General features: G+C 28.7%; 1 protein-coding gene across 1 annotated transcript; it reads right to left on the bottom strand.

The window, feature by feature from the left end:
- Positions 1-184: 184 nt before the first annotated feature.
- LOC107452854 (protein RRP5 homolog) lies at positions 185-5,137 on the bottom strand. The gene is made up of 5 exons (XM_043038889.2): positions 5,012-5,137; positions 4,390-4,580; positions 3,413-3,581; positions 907-1,060; positions 185-443 (listed from the first exon to the last, which is right to left on the bottom strand). The coding sequence occupies exons 1-5, from the start codon at positions 5,030-5,032 to the stop codon at positions 256-258; spliced, it is 723 nt and encodes a 240-aa protein (XP_042894823.1). The 5' UTR covers positions 5,033-5,137; the 3' UTR covers positions 185-255.
- Between the last annotated feature and the right edge of the window lie 17,505 nt (positions 5,138-22,642).

Below are 22,642 nucleotides of genomic sequence, written 5' to 3'. Positions count from 1 at the left end.
GAATTAGTTTTCTTTTTATCTTTAAAATACTTCAATAACTATGTTTTAAGCATAATTAATAATTAACTCACGATTAGCAAGGTTAAAAAAAAAAAAATTATGTGTAGAGATAATAAAATTTTAACTTAATAAAAATATTTGTTGTTAACGAATCATAAAACATGCTTTAAATAATTCAGAATCGTAAATTATTATAAAATCTTTACTTATAATTTATATACATGTTTGCTATATACATGATTACAATTTAATAGTTTAATCACTAATTAGTAAAGCTTGAACCCTTTCATCTTGTCCTTGAGCTTTTAATTTTTGTATGTAGATAGATTTTAGGTCTTTTCTCTTAGGATACTTGGCTAAAATTTCTTCATACATAGTGAAACTTCTTTCTAAGTCCCCATGTTTATATTCTAAATCAGCAAATTTACTTAAAACATCAGCACCTGCAAAATGTACAATCAACCTGAGTTATATCATTAGAATAAATTTACGAATTTTAATTTCATTTTAAAAATAGGAGATTGAAAAAAATAATGATTTTCTTATGAACTTCTAGTAAAATAAAGTAGGAGTAGCATTCTAGTTAGGAGTAACATTCTAGTAAAATAAAAGGTGATTTGTTAATTCTTTTTATCTTGAGGCAATCATTATAGATTATTATTTCTTATAATAATAATTCTTTATAAGCAATGATACATATTAAGTTATATCTCGTAAAACTCAGTACTATAAAAGTTAAAAATATTATACATGTTAGCAAAAATATATTGTAATAAAACAGGCTGTGGCAGTAAAACAGCAATTATACATTATTTTTCATAAGGTCAAGCTATTGTATGATAAATGATTAAAATATAATTAAAAAAAAAAGTTATTAAAATAAAGATTAAGGTTATGTTTGCTTACATTCCTTGTTTGAGATACATTGTAAACTTCTGGTTAAAATATTTCTAGCTTCCTTGAACTTTCCTTTTTGCATGTAAAAAGTGGCAAACTGCAACCAAATATCCTTGTCATTTTTAAATTTTTTCAGAACTACAGTAGACAGTTTTTCTAATTCCTATAAACAGAAAAATACTTTATGTACTTATTTTGGTAAGTTCAATATATTTGATAATTTATAATTAACAACTTAAAAGTAAAATTTATTGGTACTTTTTCCTCACAGGGGCCATTGAATAATGTGAAAAATAAAGAAAGTTAGTGTCAAAACAAAGTCAATCTGCTGATTTAGTTGCCAAGTAGTTCATGAAATAAAAATAACCATAGCAAACAATTGAACTGTTTATTAGTAAATTTGAATATCTTTGTCACATTATTTATATATGTTTAAAAATTAAAACTAATTATAAGTAAGTTTACTTATTAAAATATATTGCAATTATTATAAGATAAATACCACTTAAAGAAACGTATTGTATCTAAATATATATATATTTATAAATGAATCAAAAAGCAAAAATTTAATCAATGTTAGCACTGCAATGTGATAAAATTTAAGTGCCTACCTTGGCAAATATGTAGTCAAGCTCTAATGACGCCCCCGAAGTACCAATCTGTTTAAGTGAAGGATTATCAGAGTTATTGTGTTCAACACTTATAATGAGGCCTTTTAATTAATGCATTCATTTAACTAATATTAAGCTTATTCACTTTTTGAATAAAGGGAGACATTAACCTGATGTCTCTCTAGTAGAAAAAATAGAAACCAAACAGCATGAATATTTTCTCTATTTAATGATCAATATTTAATTTTATTTTACCATTAATATATATTGTATGGTAAATATTTACCTAATACAACAAAATCAATTAGTGTTGACTATTAATCTGAAGTTTGGCAGAAACTTTCTTTTAAATAAACAAGAATTTTTACAAAAAAATAGAATTTTCTTTTTATGTGTAATCATAAAGCGAAGAACTTCACTTTATAATACAATAGCAGACATGTCATTGCTGGAAGAAGAAATTATCTGAAATTTTTTCCTCTTGTACAAAGAAGATATTTAAAAGACTTTTCATTTTTATGCACAAAAGGTAATATTTACAAAATTTAAAGAGAGAAAAAGAACTTTTCCCCCACCTAATAATGAAATCAAAACACGGAGTTTCGATGGCATTTAAAGTGATTACTTACAAAGGCGATTTGAGATTTCCATGTTGTAATATCATATTAAAAATTAATTTGATATAATTGTGGCCAAATAAAAAAGGGGACAAATATATCACATTGATTAAATAATTCTTCTGTTAAAAATTGGAATTTAACAAAATTGCTACTCATTAAAATACAAGTTTAAAAAAAAACAAACACTTTTTTTAATTTTTTTAAAGCAAACAATCTTTTAAATGTTTGCCATTTTGGAATTACTTTTAACAATACCAATTTTATAATTTAGTGTTAGCCTCAGTAGTTCAATAATTCAAGCCAAAGTTATGAACTTTTTTCCTTAAAGTTTTGTTTTTTTCAAACAAATCAGCGTTAAAAAAAATCATCATTGTGTGAGGCTGAGAACTCAGAAAAAAAAGAGAGAGCTGGTGGTAAGGGAGGAATAAATGCCTCAATCACGAAATTTTGTGTAAGTATCAAAAATTAAATTTTAGATTAGCAGAGCTCTGAGAAAATTGTGTCGAAATATAAATAATTGATCAGCGGATTTCTGCAAATTAGCAGAAGAATAGCATGCCTGCAATTGTGACACAACCAAGTGAAATACAATATAAGTTCTTTTATAATTTTATTTTAAAACTTAATATAAAACTCCTAAGATAGGAAAACAAATTTATCTTTTTTGTAAAAGCTAGAAAGTTATCATAAATCGTGCCTAAATTGAGCAGAAACTCAAACCACAGCTACAGTAATTTCTGAATTAAGTAGGCTCTCAAAGGTTTGCCCTAGGGAGAAAAAAAAAAAATTCTATCTTTATAAGTAATTTCCAATTTCTTTTTTAAATACCCTGGAATCATAGATCATCTGTTTCCTTATGTTCAGAATCAAAAACCCATTGAAAATGCCACCAATTCTTTAGTGGAATCTCTATATTTCATCACAACAAACTGTGAAAAATATGCACAATCTTTGCATGCATTCTCTTGAACTACACATGATATTAGTTCACTTTTAGAAGTGGAATTAAAATTATAACAGAATTTAACAAGTAGCAAATAACTAACGTTTAAAATGTTGAAACACATTTTTTTTCAAACATATTTCTTTAGTATGTTATATTTTCTAACCTTTTTCTTGTACAAAAAAAGTACAGATTTTACTTTAAAATATTTAATTCTATAAATACTGTTTCGATAGCCCCTATTCTTTTTTACATAAATAAATAAAAATAGCAATAAATAATTGGAAATTGACAACGAATAAAAAAGATATTAAATGATAAAGTAATTATGAAATTAGTACCTCAATTTTTTCATTTTTGACATATAAATCTATCACATGCTTGTAAACTTTTAGTTGATCTTGATATTGTAAAGCTCGCTTGAGGACATTTTCAAATGTATCACTTGATCCATATTTGCTTTCAATATTCAATAAGGCTTTCCATACATTTAACTTTTCTAAATCTTCCCTAAAACAATCAAACCATATTTTGGAAANAATAAATAAAAAAAATTAAGATTTTTCTTTAGAGTTACAAGATTTGAACATAGCCATCTTATTTTACTTACTACAATGGCAAAAATTAAAAGTGGCAAGAGGATAAAAAGTAAATTCATGTAAACTGTTAAGTAAGCTAAATGCATATAAACTACCTACTCTCTCTACTAGACATCTCTTCCAGAATTTTATCTGTGATAGAATTCGATTAATGAATACCACTAGTTGATTTATGCAGTTTATTTATTTATATCATATTTGCTCATTTTATTTTTTTCTTAATTTTTATAGCATTTCGCTCAGAATTATTATTATTTTTTTGTTTGCTTATATAGCAATTTGCTAATTTATAGAGTTTTGTTTATAGCATTTTGCTCATTTTTTTTCCTTTGAGCAATATACATTAAGCAAATCAACTGTTTAATGTGGACCATTCATCATGTTGGCGAGTTCATATCACTTCCGCAGGTCACCAATGTAGGGAGTTAATTATAGACTATGTCAACCTTCATCTACCAAAAGGTACCTCAAGATGGATTCAAGTTAGCATGCCTTATATACTAGTGAATTGATATTTAATATTTATAGTGGTAGTTACGCCACAAATTATAAAAGATGTTAAAAAAACATTTTAATTATTAGTAAGAATCACTATAAAATAACTTAACATTAATAAGAAACATATTTTAAATCAATTACAAATAAATGCAAAAAAAAGAAGGAAGAAATTCTAAGACAGGATAGTATAAAATAAGATAAATACATTCCCATTAAAATACCTGAAGTTAATAGTTTGAAGAGCTTTCTCAGCAATGGCTCTTGCTTTATTCAGTTCAACATGATTTAAATAGTAGATAATGTACAATATCCAAGCTTTAGAGCTGTTAGGATACGTTGTCACTAAAGCTTCAGCTTCATCAACAGTTTGAAGTTCAATGTAAGTCGAGCTCTTAGGATCAAACTCTTTTATCTGAAATGGTCCGAAACATTCACAATTAAAACATCTTGTACATAATATTAATTAACATAAATTTTGAAAAAGTAGTACTCTTTTTTTCTTTAATTAGTAATATTTACAAAATAACGAATCCCTTAAATTATCGCACACTGATCTGAAATATTAAAATGAAATACTTTGACTTATTTTTATTTCAAACAATTTTCTCCACCCCAGAGAATTTATTTTAATTTCAAAAACAACTTTAACATACTTCCTTAAATAATTTTCTTAATAACTAATTAAAATCGTTAACAGGAATGAATTTTTTGAGTACTGCACATGAAATTTTTTAAAAGTTCATATTTATTAAGTTATCAGATTTATATTCTAAATTCAAGCAGTTATATTCATCGCTATTAGTTTAACTTAATTTCAAAACTTCTTGCTTTTTTTTTACGTACTTTTTGATTCCAAATAGACATTATATATAAACAGTTTTAATACAAGTTTTAAAGCATGCTAATCGGTTTGTTTTGCTTGTAAGTTTTTAGCTACTTATTTCTACCCGAAAAAACGGTTGAGAATTCTCATTTAAAAATATACTGTTATATTGTGACGTCATAAAATTTTGCAGGGTCTCAGCTCTGACAAGAAGATCGTCTCAACGGCTTGCAGAAAAATTTTAGGTTTATTCAGAGAAAGTGCGAATCATTAAGGTATAGTCCTAGAAGATGAAGAATCAAACATTAGTTCAAGGTGCTCCATTTTTTGAAGCACTGCGCATTCCTAAGCAAATGAGAAGAGGAGGAGGGTGAAGACATGGAACCGGTCTTCTTCCCAGGTGGCGCATTTGAGAGTTGCGATCGAGAAAAACAAAAAACCTTAATTCTTTAAATTAAAATTGGGTGGAAATGAGCTACAGTTTTTATGTATTTTTACCTTTTTACAGTAATTATAAGTAAATGCTTACGTGAGAATTTGGCAGTTAAATAAAAATACTTAGAATCTTTTTTTTCTTCCGTAAATCCTTATTTCTATCTCTTCTCAATTCTCATTCATCGTAAAAGATCGTATTTTAACCTGCAGCTTCTGCCGCATAGCAAAATCGGTTTTTCCATATTATTTAGTAGGGAAATAGTGTATTGAGGAGAAATATTCTCTCGACGATTGTTAGACCGCCAACTGGTTAAGTTTGATTGCCTTGTCCTTTAATCTTAACTTATCCCCTGCATTAATATCAGAGTCTCGCAGTAGACTGATCGTTAAGACACGGTTCCCAGCAGATCATCGAAGTCAAACATCACTGGCTGCGATCAGTGTGCTGGTGGATGAAGGATGACCACTTGGATCAGTCTACGTTGGGACCGAGGGTGTGCGGTATTGGTCCTCGTTAAACTGTTCTACCGTAAAGTTCTTGATTTCGCGTGCAGGTCGTCGGGCTACCGAAGCGGGGGGGGGCATCCCCTCTGCGGAGGATCAAAAAAGTGATGGTATGTCTTCGGATCATCCTCAGGGATGCATCCCAGACAGTCGCCAATAGCCCATTGTGCAACTCTAGTGCGACGTAAATGAACAAATCAAATCAAATCAAAAGGACTTGAGTTTTTCACTGTGTAACCTAGTAAGATTTTTTATTTAGAAAGATATACTTGACATTTTACAAACTGGAATATCCCCTCAACTTGCATAGCAAATTTAAATTTAAAACAAAAAAATACTATATGAGAATGTGAATTTTTATTAAAAGTATCAAGATATTGCCTCTCAGAAACATTTCAACCAATTATTTCAAAATTATTTTGACCATTATAATTACGCAGTTTTATATAATATCCTTTATATAATATTTCTCATACAATATTTTTTATATAATATTTTTAATATAATATTTTTTATATAATATTTTTTATATAATTTTTTTTATATAATATTTTTTATATAATATCTTTTACACCTTATTATTTTGAAATGCCCGGATTATTATAAAAAAAATAATTCAAATTTATAACTTGCGTTTTAAAAATTATAACTCACGTTCTTTACGAAATTCCTATTTGTTCAAAAATTAATGCATCTTTAATTGCAATTTTTTTTCACACGTCAACTACGGCCAAGTACGTTGCCTGTTCGTCAGATCTATTTGCTATCTATTTTTTGATTTATTTATCTTTACGTTACATTTTGTTTTGCTGCGCAAGGGTTAAAAGGCTTATAATCTGAAAATAATAAAATAGTGCTGAAAAACGAACAGGGAGTAAGATAAATAAATAAGAAAAAAAAAAAAAACGATCACTTGATATTCAGCTCGAAAATTATATAGAGCTAAACTTGTTGTAAAAAATACCATTCTGCTCTGCTGTACGCAGGAAGGCAACTACAGACTAATATTTTATAAATATATTTTTCTAAATATTTTGCTTTAAATAATGATCATTTATATATATTAGATAAATATATTTATGACTCTAATTTGTAATAATAATTTATGACTCTAAAATTGAAATGTTCTTCGTTTGTTAATAAATTCAGCTAGAAATATTTAGGAAATGATTGCTTATTGTCACGAGACACAGAGCTTTTGTGAAATTTAAGCACTCTTACCAGGGCCGGATTTAAGCTAGGCGGAGCCCTAAGCTACTGAAAATGTTGGGGCCCTTACAAATACAATTCTATTTCTTCACACCTAAAGTAAACTGTCATTATTTTTTATTGTTGAGTATTAATACTAAATTACTAAAAAATTTGATAGTATTACTTGATTGTCAAATGTGATTCTGATGAGACTATAATGTAGAACCTTTCTTTTATTGCACATATATTTTGAAGGCGGAAAAAAGTTACAACAAAAACACATTTTAATCAAAGAGTAAAACTTTGACATGCTGGAAGAGCCATTTTATATTTAACCGAACTTTTTTTGGAAATTCTGAATAAATGTTATTTGTAATTTTAAANGTGTCGGGGTTCCATAGAGGGAGACCTAAATAATAATTGAGAGCCGCTGTCTTAGAGCATGGCATAATAACCACGAATTCGGTTAATTTTGATTTTCACTTTTGCCCTAAATACAGCCCTAGAAATTTTTAGTTCCAAGCAATTTATGACCAGAAGTCAGAAAAAAGGTGTTTCTGTGGATATCCGATATTTCCGAAATAAGCAATTTCCAAAGCAATTTAAAGAAACTAAAAATATTTCCCCTCCAGTGTAAAATGAGGCGGCTATTTGACAATGCTGTGGGTGGTTGTTGCGAAAGCGGGATATTTCATCGGTCAAAAGAGCGCTTTATTGCTCTTTTGGTTAGAAAAGTGAAGAGTAAAAATTATTTTATATTTGTAAACACTTCGATTAGATTTTGAAAAGAGCCCGACAATGTAAAAAAAAGAAAAAATGCATTTTGGACTTCAGAGAGCTCTAAATAAAACTTTTAAAAAAAAAAAGAAAAAAAAAAGTGGGATCTGGGGGCCCTTGCTATCTCGGGGCCCCAAGCTACAGCTTATTTAGCTTATACGTAAATCCGGCCCTGACTCTTACCTAGTCGGACAGTGGTCGATATTGAGATAGATGATGAATTTTACTTGACGATCTAAAATTTGCTTATATAGGTCAAGAAATAATTGAAACAAGCATTTCCATTTTACAGTGATTCAGTTAATTTAAGAACATTTCAACTAGTTAGAAAGTAGCTGAAATTCAGATAGAAGACAATTTCCTTTTGGTGTTTATATGATTCCAAAATTTGCATGTAGATATCTGGAAGCAATATAAGCATTAGTTGTCATTCCAGAACAGATCTCCATTTAAAATGTAAGCCCTTTAGCTAATCGGACAGTAGTTGAAATTTCAATTAACTATAAATTTCTTGTAGTAATAATATGGTATTAAATTTTTACCTGTGGCAAAGTTACCTGGAAATAAGAATTATTTAATTTATCTATCATCAGGCTCGGATTCCTAGGTGAGGTTTAAACTCTCTAGATTTTCGGAAAGTGGATGAAATTTTTACCAACAATCAATTAACTTTGCGATAATATGATGATTGATTCTGATTGTTTTGGGAAGAATTGAAACTTGGATTGTCGTCAAGCGTCGAAGGGCTCTTATAACGCGAGCACTGTAGTTAATAAGGAAGTGGGCAGAAATTTCCTTTGATAGTAATGTCTTGATTAATTCTTCTGGTAACAGTCGTGAAATGATTGCAAATAGTATTGTCATTCTGCATAGAGATTCAGCTCAAATTTGTGTGCTCTTAGAATGATCGAAAAAAAGTTTGAGTTACGAAAAATTCTCTTTGACAGTAATATCGTGATAAGTTCTGCTGATAGCAGCAGAAAATGATCGAATCTTGCAATGGCCTCGGACAGGGAGTTTTAGTACTGTTTTGAGTGCTCCAGCTAGTGAGAAAGTAATCTAAATTTTGATTGTAAGATTTCATCGACACAAAGATTCATGTATCGAGATTCCATCGTAAAGATATCGAAATTTCATTAAGTTAACAAAAAATCAATAAAATAAGAAGGTTATTTATATTAAGATTTAAATATTTATTTAATTGATAAAAAGTATGCTAAAATTATTTTTTTTCACCAATTTTTTGTAAGGTTATCAATAATTTACCTTTTTTGATTAAAATTCTATTCACTATAGTTTTAATATTAATATATATTTAACCCAAACATCTCATGATACTAAAAAATTAAAATACCACTAAAATAAATATGTGAGATAAAAATTCCCAACACGGTTTAAAAAAAGTGAGATTTGAGAGAAATGTCGCCAAGTATGGTAACCATTCCTACATCTTTATCTTTTACAACCCCCACTATTTTGGACTATTTTGAAGCCATTGTCGTAATTCTCTAACTAAAAGTCAGATATCATGAACTCTAATGCAGGGATGCCACAGGCGACAAAAATTGTAAAAAGTGGTGGTTAATTAAAAGCAAAAATATATCAAAAGAAATTAAAATTAGTAACTTTTTCTAGCATATTTCTTTTAGTTTACAATTTTAGGTAATTCGGAAGAAATTTTTGGCTCTGAATAAATATAATTTACAATGTATGCAATGGTGGTAGTTATGATTGAATAATTAAATAAATAAAAAATGAATTGAATTTTTACCATATCTTACATTTTTAGTCGCCTGTGACATACATACGCATACAAACTTCATAGCTTCCCAGCCATTAACTCTTTCTATTTGATTTTGTTTTCATTCGATTTAGAATTAATAAATAAATACAGAAGAAAGCTGTAACTCACTTGTCCAGATAGCAAATAGATAATAATATCTTAAGAGCATTATTTTCTCTTGAAAGCTTAAAATAAAGTGCGATGATGAGAAAGAAGATATCTTTTGATTTAAAATATGTTGTAAGTCATTTTTACTGAACTTGAAAATAATTATTTTCACGTAATTTTAAAAGTGGTTTAAAAAAAAAGCTTTTTTTTTTTATTTTTTACACACCCTAATAGGTATATTTGAAAAAAGATTTTTGATTCAAGAATACAATGTTGAAAATAAAATTTCTCCCAAAATTAGTTTTATTTTGGTTTTAAAGTAAGAAAATATATTTAAAATATTTTCTTTTTCTTAATTTTCAACGGTTAATTTTTTTATTTGAAATTTCTTATTATTGTGATTGATTTTACTAGATACCTTTTCACTTCTTACATGTATTGTTCTAAACTTTGCTTCATAAAATTTTGCAGTTTTTAATTTCTTTTATTTATTTGATTCTTTTTAAAATCTTTGATGTTAATATGAGTAATTCTTGGTGTTATAAAAATGCACCGAAAGAAAGACACTGCATTGTAATAGTGCAAAAGTAATAAAGTTTTACGAAGGTTGGGGAATAAAAGAAGATGGGTAATTACATAAAATTACTGAAGCAATTATGAACTATAATTAGTCGCACTTTTTTAAAAATCGTTAAATATAGTATTGAGAAAGTTTTGCTTTCTTACTCCATTTAATTACAAAGTGAATAAAAAAGTCTTACATAATATTTATTAATGTGATCAAATCTCTACAACATCTTGCACAAATTTGCATCATCACCTCATCGTCTTGTTTAGAAAAAGAATGGGAAACCACTTAAAACAAGAAAACTTAAAACTTAATTATGTTTCAAAATTAATGAGTATAAGGGATAAACCATATAAGGGATAATTAGGAGAATATTTTTTGTTTTTTAGTTAATTTAGTGTATTTGATGTCAAATTTTTTTAAATGATAAATTTTTCAGTCAGCAAAAAAGCACTTTCTATTTTCGTTCTTAGCTTGCTTTTTGATTTTTTTTGAATGATTAGGTTATTATGATAATTTAAAGATATTTGAAACCGATTATGTCTAATTGCGTATTTGCAATTTAAACTTGCATATTGATTAGAGAATGTAACAGAAAGTTCGAGCATACATTATTTTTAAAAGGAAACTCCTATGCCTATATTTCACTCCTATGTCTATAAATATATTGTAAATTCTGTTTTTATTATATTGAAACGTTTGATAAATTTGTTCATCAAAATAAGTAGAAGACATGAAAATTAAAAAAAAAGAAGAAAGAATCATAACCAATAATGTTTAAAGAAAGGAAAGTATTTAGATTAACATAGTTTAGTTTTTCCTTTTATTAACGAAAAAGACTTGTAATAGTTTGTTTCTCAAACTGATTAATTATCACAAAAAGTCAACAAGGAGTTTTTGATTTATTAATTTATTTAGAGTACATAAGCCGTAGTGATAATTTTTTTTATACTTGAAATATTAATCTATCTACACATATAATGAATAAATAATTTGTGTGTGTAAATGGTAATAAGAATACTAAATTCAACATGAAGCTGAATGAGTACAATTGCAAACTTTTCACGAAGTCTGATTTTCGATTTTTGATCGGATTTTATATTCAGACACAGTAAAGAAATGGAATTTTCTCATTGACTTAGCGAAATCTATTGCTTCAAAATAAGCTGTAGACTATACAGATTTGTCAAATATTTTAACGATAACACCAGTGGTGTTTGGTAGCTTATAGAGGAGCCTTAGCTTATAGTTCTAGAGGAGCTAGAGGAGCCTTAGCTAATCAAAAAAGTTGTTTATTGCGTATTCTGCATTACTTAATAATTTTTTATTCGTTATTATAGGTTATCTGAACTTGATCGTGCTAGCATAAACAGACTACGTCACCTTTTCAATATTAACTTCGAGTTTATTTTGTTTACAGTTATGCTTTTAAAACGGGTTTTTATAAAACTAAATAATTAAAGATCAACGGTTTTGAAATTAAAAAAAAAATCTTGAACTAAAAAGCAAAATTAAGGGTAAAATCGTACGAATTCGTGGAAGAAAAAGTAATAAAACGCCGATATTATTATCGACGTCAATGATAAAATTATTTTTTGTAATAGGTATTAATTGAAATAAAAAAATAAGCTATGCACTAAAATGATGCAGAAAACATACTTATACGTTACGTGATACTGTAAAAAATCGCCATAACATTATTGACAACAAAACTGTGCATTTTTTTAAAAGATTTCTTACGGGCTCTCGAAGATATAAGTACAGGAAAACAGGAGAAAGTAACTTTACTGTAGTAAATTTTCAATATCATGAGTTGCCTTGAGAAACAGCATTAGGCCAGATAATACTGAATAATGCAACTAGGCTTCATTTCGCAAAAAATGCTAAAATTGTGTTTTGATTAATCTAATAACAGAAATCTATCTAGATGGTTAGCAAATAATCTATACATATAATAAAATAAGGTCGGGATAGTCTGGTTGGTAGGGCACTGGGCCCTCGTTCAAGAGTTCGTGTGCTCGATCCCCGCCGACCAAAAACTCCCCGTGTAGTAAATGGTGACTGATGCACGTTAAATCTGTTGAGTCGTTAAGTCCTTCAGTACCTCTGGGGGTATTGATCCAGAAGTTTCTTGTCTTCTGGATTGGTTCAAAATTGCAAGGCTGCGGAAATATTACAACACTACCGAAAATATAGCATGTCCCTTTCTGTGTTTTTATTTCTGCTTCATTCACGTTGTTTTGCTTTACTCAATGAACATATTTGCCTATTTTCATGTGCTCAATTATTGCAATAGTCCAATAGCATGTAAAATTTTAAATACCAAAAAATTAGATTACGAATACTTTTCATTTTCAAGATAATGTGGCATTTCCTTGTATGGGCCTTTTTTTTTCATAATTAGCATATAAAGCATTGGCAAAAGATTTCTGCAATATAGCGAATAAGTTTTGAAATAAAAGTGGAAAGATGGAAGAATTTAAATAACTAAGGAACAGTTATGAATAACTATCAATTATTCAAAACATTTATTAAAAACGGCATATTATTTGCTGAAAATTAAAATTAATTTCATTTAATTAATTCGCTCGAATTAAGAAGAGTTATTTGCGGAAGAGCCTTCGAAGAACAACCTTAACACGATGACTCAAATAAGCATCAAGGTAGTAATAACATGACATTCATTTACTGGACCACTGTGTCAGAAGGTTTTTCCTCGCTTCCGCAGAGAAAGTAATGCGGAAGAATCATCCTGAACTTGAAATAAGAGAGAAAGTGGACAACTTCCCAGTGAATCCAGAGAAAACCGTGAAAGAGAAGGCTTCTTCCTAAATCCGCAAGTCCATTGCACCTTGGAAGTAGGTTTACTTCCTCTGAGAGAGATGGAAATGGAAAGTTTGGACCTTGAAAAAGAATTCCACGTCCTTGGAGTGTACCTCAACGACCCGAACAGAGCCTGGTTCAATGTCTTTTGTGGTATGACAGTAGAGTTGAATGAATTTTCGTATTTTGAAGATGAGGTTAAATGATATATTAATATATGATAGTTCGTTTGTACCTTGAGAAAGGTTGATGCTCTATTTTTTTGTTATGTTCGTCGAACAATGACGTTTTAGTTCTAAATTGAAAGGAGGTAAATAAATCGTAGACCTGAATAACATATTACTTAGTAATTCATTAAAATGTATTTTAAGTGCTTAATAAATAATTTTATATTTATACTCTAATTTACACAACATTTAGAATCGATAATATTTTAATACCTGAAATAAACGTATTGTGGAATAACTAATGTGTTACAATAAAGCTCTTTTGAAAACTTTTAAATATATATTGCAATTCTCGAGAGTATCCAACATGCTTCCAACAGATAGTTTATCAAATTTAATTTTCGTGGTTAAAAGCTGGTTAATTGAATAAAAACTTTTAAAATAAATTTCGCCAATTTATTGTAATGAGTATTTTTCCCATGGGAATATTTATTACGAAAACTATTTGAAACTTTTTTTTGACAATGTTTCGAAACCAAACAAAACGCTTTAATAATCACAGCAGAAAACGATTTTTGTTTATTTGTTTTTGTGTTAATTTAAAGAGTAAGCAAAACGTTTTGACGTTTGATTTTTCTGCATTGCGAATGTAATGCATATTTAATGTATTCAAATAAAACAATACATAAATTTTTTTTTGAGATTTCAATTAAAAGTTGGCTTTAGTAAAAAATATTCTTAGTTCACTGAAATACACAACATACGTTTTATTTATTTTGAAACTGATCCACTGAATTACTAATGAAATGATTTTTAATGCCCTTTCCAACTAAATCCCGCTCTTCTTTATACACTCGCTATATCAAGAATTATTTACAGTAATTATTGCCATAGTGATGTATTATTCATTAAGAACTATTAAATGGTAATTTCTATTATATGTGGTTATATAAAGCCATTGTTTTTTGCAGATTGGCTTAGATATATATAAGACTATAATATTTTGTTATGCCAATTTAGTTTGTATTTCTTTTAATTAAGAGTTATCATGGATTTTTTCTAAAATGTCAATCCTTTCTTATGACTGAAACAAAAAGAATTAATTGAATTTCTTCTTTAATGTGAATAAAATTTTTATGCAATTGTTTTGATCATACCTGTCTGGCATTCCTTTTTTTATTTTAATATTTCCTTCTATAAGTTTTTATGTCGGAATAATTTTTAAAGAAAATAAACAAGCTCAGGAAGAAACATGCGCCTTATTTAAAAATATATTTGCGATTCCTGAAATTATATATTCATTGTTTAAAACAAATATGATTTTATTTAAAAAAATGTTATACTTAAAAGAGTTTTCGCAATTAAAATTTTACATTCCTAATAAATCAAGAAATTCATTAAAAGGGTATTTTTTTTAATTTGAATAAATATAAAAGTGTAAAGAAATAAATACAATTCTAACTAAGAGTATCATTTAACAATCCCCTTTTTTGATGAATAGCATATTATGTTGCATCCATTGAAAATTTTAAATAAAAATTTCTATTTACTCTTATAAAGATTTTAAAAATGAATCATTTATATCCTTTTAATTAAATTCGAAATAAACTCTTGTTAATTCTTTAAAAATATTGAAGAGTAAATACAAGGGGAAAAGGGAAATCTAAACTAAATTTCTTTCTTTTTTTTTCTTAAAGATATGTTTTCCATTACCTAAGGAAAAGAAGTGAATAGTTTCCATTCATCTCTTGATAAATCGAATGCGAAGAAACTCAATATTGTCTCTGCCTAGAGCTGTATCCATAGCAAAATCGAAAAAAAAAAAAATTCTTGTGTCTATTTCCTAATTTGCAAGGCAACAAAGATTGAGTTTCTATGGCAACGATAGCAAGATTTTAATGGAAAAGCATCTATCTTCAGGTTTACACTGTGGTCTAGTCAAGAAAACATTGAGAGTGAGAAATATTTGTTCTTTGTACCATATGTTTTCTTACCGTTTTTTTTCTTCTCTTTTTTACCCTTCTCTACGCATATCATAGACTACGTGTAGCTATTTATAAGTTACACAAATAAAATTTTTTTTATTAAATTCTTAGCCAAAAGTTAAAAGAAACCTAAGTTGAAGTAAGCAAAACAGTTTTTTTTTCCAACAAAAATTAGGCGTAGTTTTATTAAATAAATAAAAAAGCACTGAAGTTTCTTAGTATCAAAAAATATTTTTTTTCCATTAAAATTTACGCTGTCTTCTACATTTATAAAAGAAATTATGCGTGCTTTTTAATATTGGTTATGTGGTCCTTTGTTAAAATTCTGCTCAATATTTACCCTTAATTATTTTTATTTCAAACTTATAAATATATTATTTTTGGTTATTTCTGTCTTTTACAATACAGTATTTAGGATTAGTACTACCGCTTTTATTTCAGGTCAGTTATCCCCTTGATCCGATTTACTTGAGGGCTTTTTCGAAGGTCTTTTGCCAAGAAAAATAAAAAAGTAGTTGTTTATGGGCCCTAAACTCGAGGAAAAGCTATTTTAAACAACACATACAGTTTAGCTGTAAAGAACTAACTAGCGAAACTTTAGAACGGACAGAGAGCTAAATAGTATTTAAAAAAATTATACAACTTTTTAAAATTCAGCCATCTGGCGAGATTTTTCAATTTACTAGATGAAAATACATATTATTAGTGGAAACATTTGTAATTTTTGCAAATTTTTAAGAGTCTAAGTGATAAAGCATTAGTGTAATTTTTCAAACATTAAAAAATTAGATCAAGAAGGCTTTACATTTTTTCAAATTATGACTTTTCTTTATATTGAGATTTAGCACCATTTTCATAGTTAGCATAAAGGTTGCTGACTTAATGTTAAGCAAATTTTAACTTAACAGTCATGAATAATAGTAATAAACACGCAACAGTAGTAAAAATAGCATAGTATTCATTAAACGACGAAGCCTTAAAAAAAGAAAAGAAAAAAAGCAACCTAATAAACAATTACACGAAAAAAAATAATGAAATAAAAAACACAAATCACAAGGCAACAGAACAGTTACAGAGGTACGGTGCGTCAAAAAATAAATAAATAAATAAAAATTAAAAAAACAAAATGGGCCACTTTGTATAATTTTTGATCCCCTAATGGAAAGATCTTCACGTTCTAAGACTCAATCTTAATGGTTCGAGACAGAGACTTCAAATATGCTAATTAATTAGTGAAGACGATATTTTAAGTTACGAAATCAGACACAAAAACGTACTTTTTCAGAATAAACATACCTTTTTTTATAACGTATTCAGTTTTCTGGCCTCCAAAATACCGCAATCCGGGAAATATGGCCCCAATAGTTAGGTCAGGAGAAGGGTTGAAAGCTTGGACCCCTTAATGTTAATTTGATTTTGTACGCATTTTGCTGTATCTCGAGAACTTTTTAAGCGATTTGAAGATTTTTTGCACACAATTATAAAATTCGTTTGTTCAAAGATAACTCCAAATAAAATAGAAAGTTTTGTAAACATTCAATATTTTTTATTATTTTATTTAGTAATAATCGAAAAATGTTGAATTGTTAGGCATAATTTTTTTTTTGTATTATTTAGCAGTATGTCATTTTGCATGGCAATATACAAAATTTGAACGAAATTGGTCAAATAGTTCCTGAGAAATCTAATTTTAAATGTATAAATTTTAAATATTTTAAATATCGTTAAAATTCACTTTCTCAGGAATTATTCAACCGATTTTGAGCAAAATTACGTACTTTAGAATGATGCAAAGAGTTTTATATCTAATAATTCCTAATTTGTACGATTATCATTAAATAAAATAATAAAAATAATAAATATTTAAAATTTTTTCTTTTTGTGTGGGATAATTTTCGGACAAACGAATTTTTTAATTGTGTGCAAATTTTGTTCAATTCGCTAAAAAGGTTTCGATATTTGGCGAAATATGCAAAAAACCAAACTAACACTAAGGCGTCTAAGCTTTGTACCCCTATCCTGACCAGACAATTGGGACCATATTTCCCAGATTACAACAACCCCCTACATTTTGAAACTTAGAAATCCAAATCCATTGAAAAAAAAAAGGTATGTTTTTTCAGAGAAAGTATGTTTTTGTGTCTGATTTTGTAATTCAAAACACCGTCCCCACTAATTAATTAGCATATTTGAGGTTACCCCTTTAATTGAAGATTGAGTCTTAAAATGTGATGATCCGATCATTACATCAAAAGTTGTTTAGGGTAGTCTGTTTTTTTTGCGGACATTTTTAAAATAGTCGTCATATCTTAAAAATAATAAAATAACGAGTTTGTCTGTATGCGTCTCTTTTATAACTCCAGAACCATTAGTGCTAGCGTCCTGAAATTTGGACAGTAGTTGAAGGGGGTTTTTTAGCTATTGAATTTCGTTAAAAAATTTAAATTCGATCGTTCAAGAAAGACGTTTGAAAAATGAGATTTTCTCATTGGTTTCAAGAGATTTAATTATCGACTATGTCAACTTTCATCTATCAAAAGGTACTTTCGTTTTAAATCAAGTTAACATGCCTTATATACTAGTCATTTGGTATTTAATATTTGTAGTGGTAGTTACGCCACATTATTCCCCTTCCAGAATTTTATCTGTGATATAATTCGATGAACGGATACCACTAGTTGATTCATGCTGTTGTTTATTTACATCAATTTTGCTCATTATTTTTTTTAATAGCATTTCGCTCATTATTTTTTCTTTCTTCATTATTGTTTTTTAACCGGGAGACTTTATTTACTTCACTTTATTTACTTTGAGTAGTATATTTTTAAGCAAATCAACTGTTTAATGTGGATCATCCATCGATATTGGCATGTTCTTATCACGTCCGGATCACCAATGAAGGGATTTAATTATCGAATATGTCAACCTTCATCTATCAAAACGTAGCTCTGAATAGAATCAAGTTAACATGTCTTATATACTAGTGATTTGGTATTTAATATTTGTAGTTTTTGTTACGCCACAGGTTCGGAACTAACTGCAAATTATTTTATTTTATCAAACATTTAAAAATAACAGCAACACTAATGTTCACTAGCGTTAGCTCTCGTTAATTAAGAGAGGAGTTTATTATGAGACTTTTAGTATTTAGTTCTTTTTGTTCGTTATGTCAGATAAAATCTATGATCAGAAGTAGATCAGGATAGAGTGTTCGCCTTCTAATAGGGTGATCCACAATCGAATCCCAGCGATGATTGGCTGATACGAAATTTGCTCCTGCCTCGCACTGACCACAGCGCTGACTGAAAATATCCTCAGTGGAAGTCGGATCATGGGTAACATTTCCCCTTGCCTTTTTCTAACCGTGTAAGCTTTTCGTGGTTTTCTGCTCCATGCAACGCAATTGCGTATTAGTTCTATCACAAAGTTCTACATGAAGGCTAGTTTTTCCCAATGCTTCATCTAGGAGTTCCCTTGTCTTCTGGATTCGGTTTAAAATTACTGGTATACGGAATTAAACAGTGATAGTTGTAAACTCTGAATTGAGGCGGCTATTCAACGCCGGTTATAAAACAAAATAAAATGATCAACATGAACGTGGTGACATAGATGGACTACGTCACAAGATTAGCGTTAAGTTATCTGAAACCACGTATTTGTTTTGCATGTAATTATGCTTTTAAAACATGTGTTACTATTAAATGAAATAATTTAAAATCATCGGTAATTGAAGTAAATAAATTAATATAATTATGCTTTTAAAATATAACATAATTATGCTTTTATAACATGTTGCTATGAAATAAAATAATTTAAAATTAGCGGCAATTGTAAGAAATAAATTAATATAATTATGCTTTTAAAATATAATATAATTATGCTTTTAAAACACGTTACTATGAAATAATATAATTTAAAATCAGCGGCAATTGAAATAAATAAAACGTAAATTATGTATTGATAAACAAAATTAATGGAGAATTATTAGAATCCCCATACTGTTATTGATGCCAATGGTGTTGATTAATTTTGGTAATATTCTCAAATTGAAACAAAAAAAAGAAGCTACGCACTAAAAAGCAAAATTGATGAATCCTAATTCATTTAGACGAAGAGTAGAAAAAAGCATTACTCTGTTATTGACACCAATGATGCTTAATCAATTTTGGTGATATTTTCTAATTGAAACAAGAAAAGAAGCTAGGCACTAAAAAGGCAAAGTGATGGTGAAATAGTACTAATTCAATTTGTCTTGGTAAAAGTGCAAAAACCCGGGATATTATTTATCAATATGCTTAGATCAATTATGCTTAGTTAATTTCGGTGAAAGGTACTTATTGAAATAAGAAAAACTATGTATTAAAAGAAAAAATTATGGAGAAATGGCTTTAATTCGTATGAGAATAAGGTTAAAAAAATCCCTATGCTATTATTTTAATTATTAATATTTAAATAATTTCAGTAATAGATTTCAATTGAAATAAAAAAAAATCAGCTATGTATTAAAAAGCAATATTAATGAAGATTATGGCAATTGGTACCGTTTTAGTAGGTACGAAATATATTAGCATTGTAGGTACCAAATATCTTAATATGAAATTAGTATTTTTGGTACCCTTCAGGAATAAACTGCATCAATACTGCGCAGTTTCAGCATAAAAATATAGTGTGGAAAGAGGTTTTTATTTATATTTGTTACGGGAACATCGAAGAGGAGAAGTACCTAAGAAAATTACGCGAGCAACAGCATCATGTCAAATGGTACTGAATACAGTTGCTCTTTATTTTGATCGGATAAAATACTAAAAACATATTTTGCCTAATCTAAAACGTAAAGCCCCCCGCAAGGGCAAAAAAAAAAAGGAATTATTTTAGCTTTATTAATTGTGTTGGCATGTGTCCTTCAGTTTTATGATTTCGTAGTGATATTCAGCACTGATTTATTGTTTTTTTTTTAACCCATTACGAAAAGCAGATATTCATCTAGTAACTATAATAAATGATATAGTATAAACTGTAAAAGTAACATTTACAATATTGTGATCATTCACATAAATTGGCATATAATCGACTAAAATCGAATCGAATAAAATCTACAGTTGAAGTAATAATTTATCTATACGCATCAGCGGAAATTTTCTTTATTAATATCCATTGATTATAACTCGTCAGAAAAGCTCAACATTACTGACTCAAAATATCCTCAGTGTCAGACGAATCATGGTTCAGAGTCCCCTTGCCGTCAGGCTAACCATGAGAGATTTTCGTGTTTTTCTCTCGGTGTAACGCAAATGCAGGTTAGCACCATCAGAAAGTCCTCCATGAAGGCAAATTTCTCCTAATACTTGATCCAGGAGTTCAATTGTCTTCTGGATTGAGTTCAAAACTACAAGGCTACGAAGTTGAACATTAGTAGTCGTAAACCCGAAATTGGGCCAGCTGTTCAATGACGTATCGACCAGCCACCACTGGGATTCGATCCCGGGTCACCTCATTGGAAGATGAACTCTCTATCACCTGAGCCACCACGGCTTACAATAATTAAATATAAATACAGTAGAGTCCCGATTATCCGAGTTAATGGGGACCGCAACAAACTCGGATAACTGAAAAACTCGGTTAAAGCGAAGAGTATAAAAACGGAAAGAAAAAGAGAAGGTATAAATGTAATATATTTAAGAAATACGAAATGTATCCGAGTATACCACGTACAATTCATATTATAATTAAAAAGCTTACTTAAAAACATTTAAAAAGCATACTTTACGAGAATTAAATAGTTTTTACTTAAAAAAAGTCCTTAATCGTTTTTCGTTCTACGTAACTTTTACGCTTTTCTGTAGTAATGTTTCGCCTTTTTTAGGGATAACAGGAAGGCTGGTGTCGCCTCTTTTTGTTGTTCTATATCAGAGGTCGCCAAAGTGGTCTATATAGACCCCCAGGGGTCTATTTAACAAAAGCGGGGGTCGATCTGAGACAGGGGGGCGAATGGGGGTCGATCCGAATCGGAAGGGTCAATTGTGGGTCGAAAGAAAAAATAGTTCTCAATACGCAAATCACAAATACCAAATTAAGAAAGTAAAATTTGGGAATTTTTTTTATAATTGACTCAATATCAGTTTCTTTATAAAACATAAATTAATAAACGTATATTTATTGGGGTGAAACAAGTATTTACGTACCACCGCGCAGTGGCNTCTGTATGAGAGATTTTTATATGTTGATTTTAATAATCACTGTCTTCATCATCTTCGCTAGATTCATTATCATTATTGACGATATTAACGATAATTTCATCAGACCAAGTTGTTGGATTTTGTTTTTCTGAGTGTTTGGAAGATAAAATTCAGATTTATTTTTCAGCGGTTTTTTTAAAAATAAACTAGAACAAAAAAAAAAAGCCTTGAAATATTTGATAGCTCGGTTAAAGCGGAAACTCGGATAACCGGGGCTCGGATAATCGGGACTCTACTGTAAATAAATAAGTTATGTACTAAAATGCAAAATTAATGGAGAAATGGTGTTTATTCATTTAGTAAAACAACAAAAATCGCCAAACTATTATTGACATCTATGATGCTTTATTAACTTTGGTAATTTGTACTACTGGTTTTAACCCCTAATGATTACAATTTTAGATGTTTTAATAGATGTTCTAATAGCATTATGCAAGTTCCTTTTTTGTTGGAATAAATTTCTGAAAACTTGTTTTGCATAAAAATAATAGAACAGTAATAAAAAAGGATATATCAGCTTTATTTATGTGTCTGTATATGAATTTCAGTTTTGTGCAGGAACTCATAGTTTCGATAAGCACGTGTTTACTGATTATATATTTTATTTAAGGCCGATTGAAAATAAAATATTTTTTTAAAAATTTAATTTTTCCCATTGTCATGCTGAAAAATTCCCGAAGTATGCTAATTTTTTCCTCTTCTTTTGTGGACTAACCCTTTAAATGTATTTAAGAAGTTATAATAAGGAAAATAGTTAAGCCCAAGTTTAAGAAAAGAGTTTTTCCAAAATTCCTTTATCTTCTAATATGTGCAATAAATCGAACAACTGTTATGGTTGTTAACCACGCTAATACCATAAAACCTACACTGCGGGGATTGGTCAAACTTAAATAAGTGTCACGATATCCATTATACTGTAGAAACTTATGCAATTTAAATATTTTAATGGAATACCCTTAAATTTATTCCAAAATGGTTAAAATGGTAATTGATGCATATAAGTTTACCGAAGTTTTCTAAAACCACTCTGTGACGAATTTATACATAAGCGCCATCAAAAGTTCGCCAACTTTT

The sequence above is a fragment of the Parasteatoda tepidariorum genome, chromosome 1 (assembly GCF_043381705.1).
Source record: "Parasteatoda tepidariorum isolate YZ-2023 chromosome 1, CAS_Ptep_4.0, whole genome shotgun sequence".
Classification (NCBI taxonomy): domain Eukaryota; kingdom Metazoa; phylum Arthropoda; class Arachnida; order Araneae; family Theridiidae; genus Parasteatoda; species Parasteatoda tepidariorum.
This window is presented reverse-complemented; position numbering and strand designations above follow the sequence as displayed.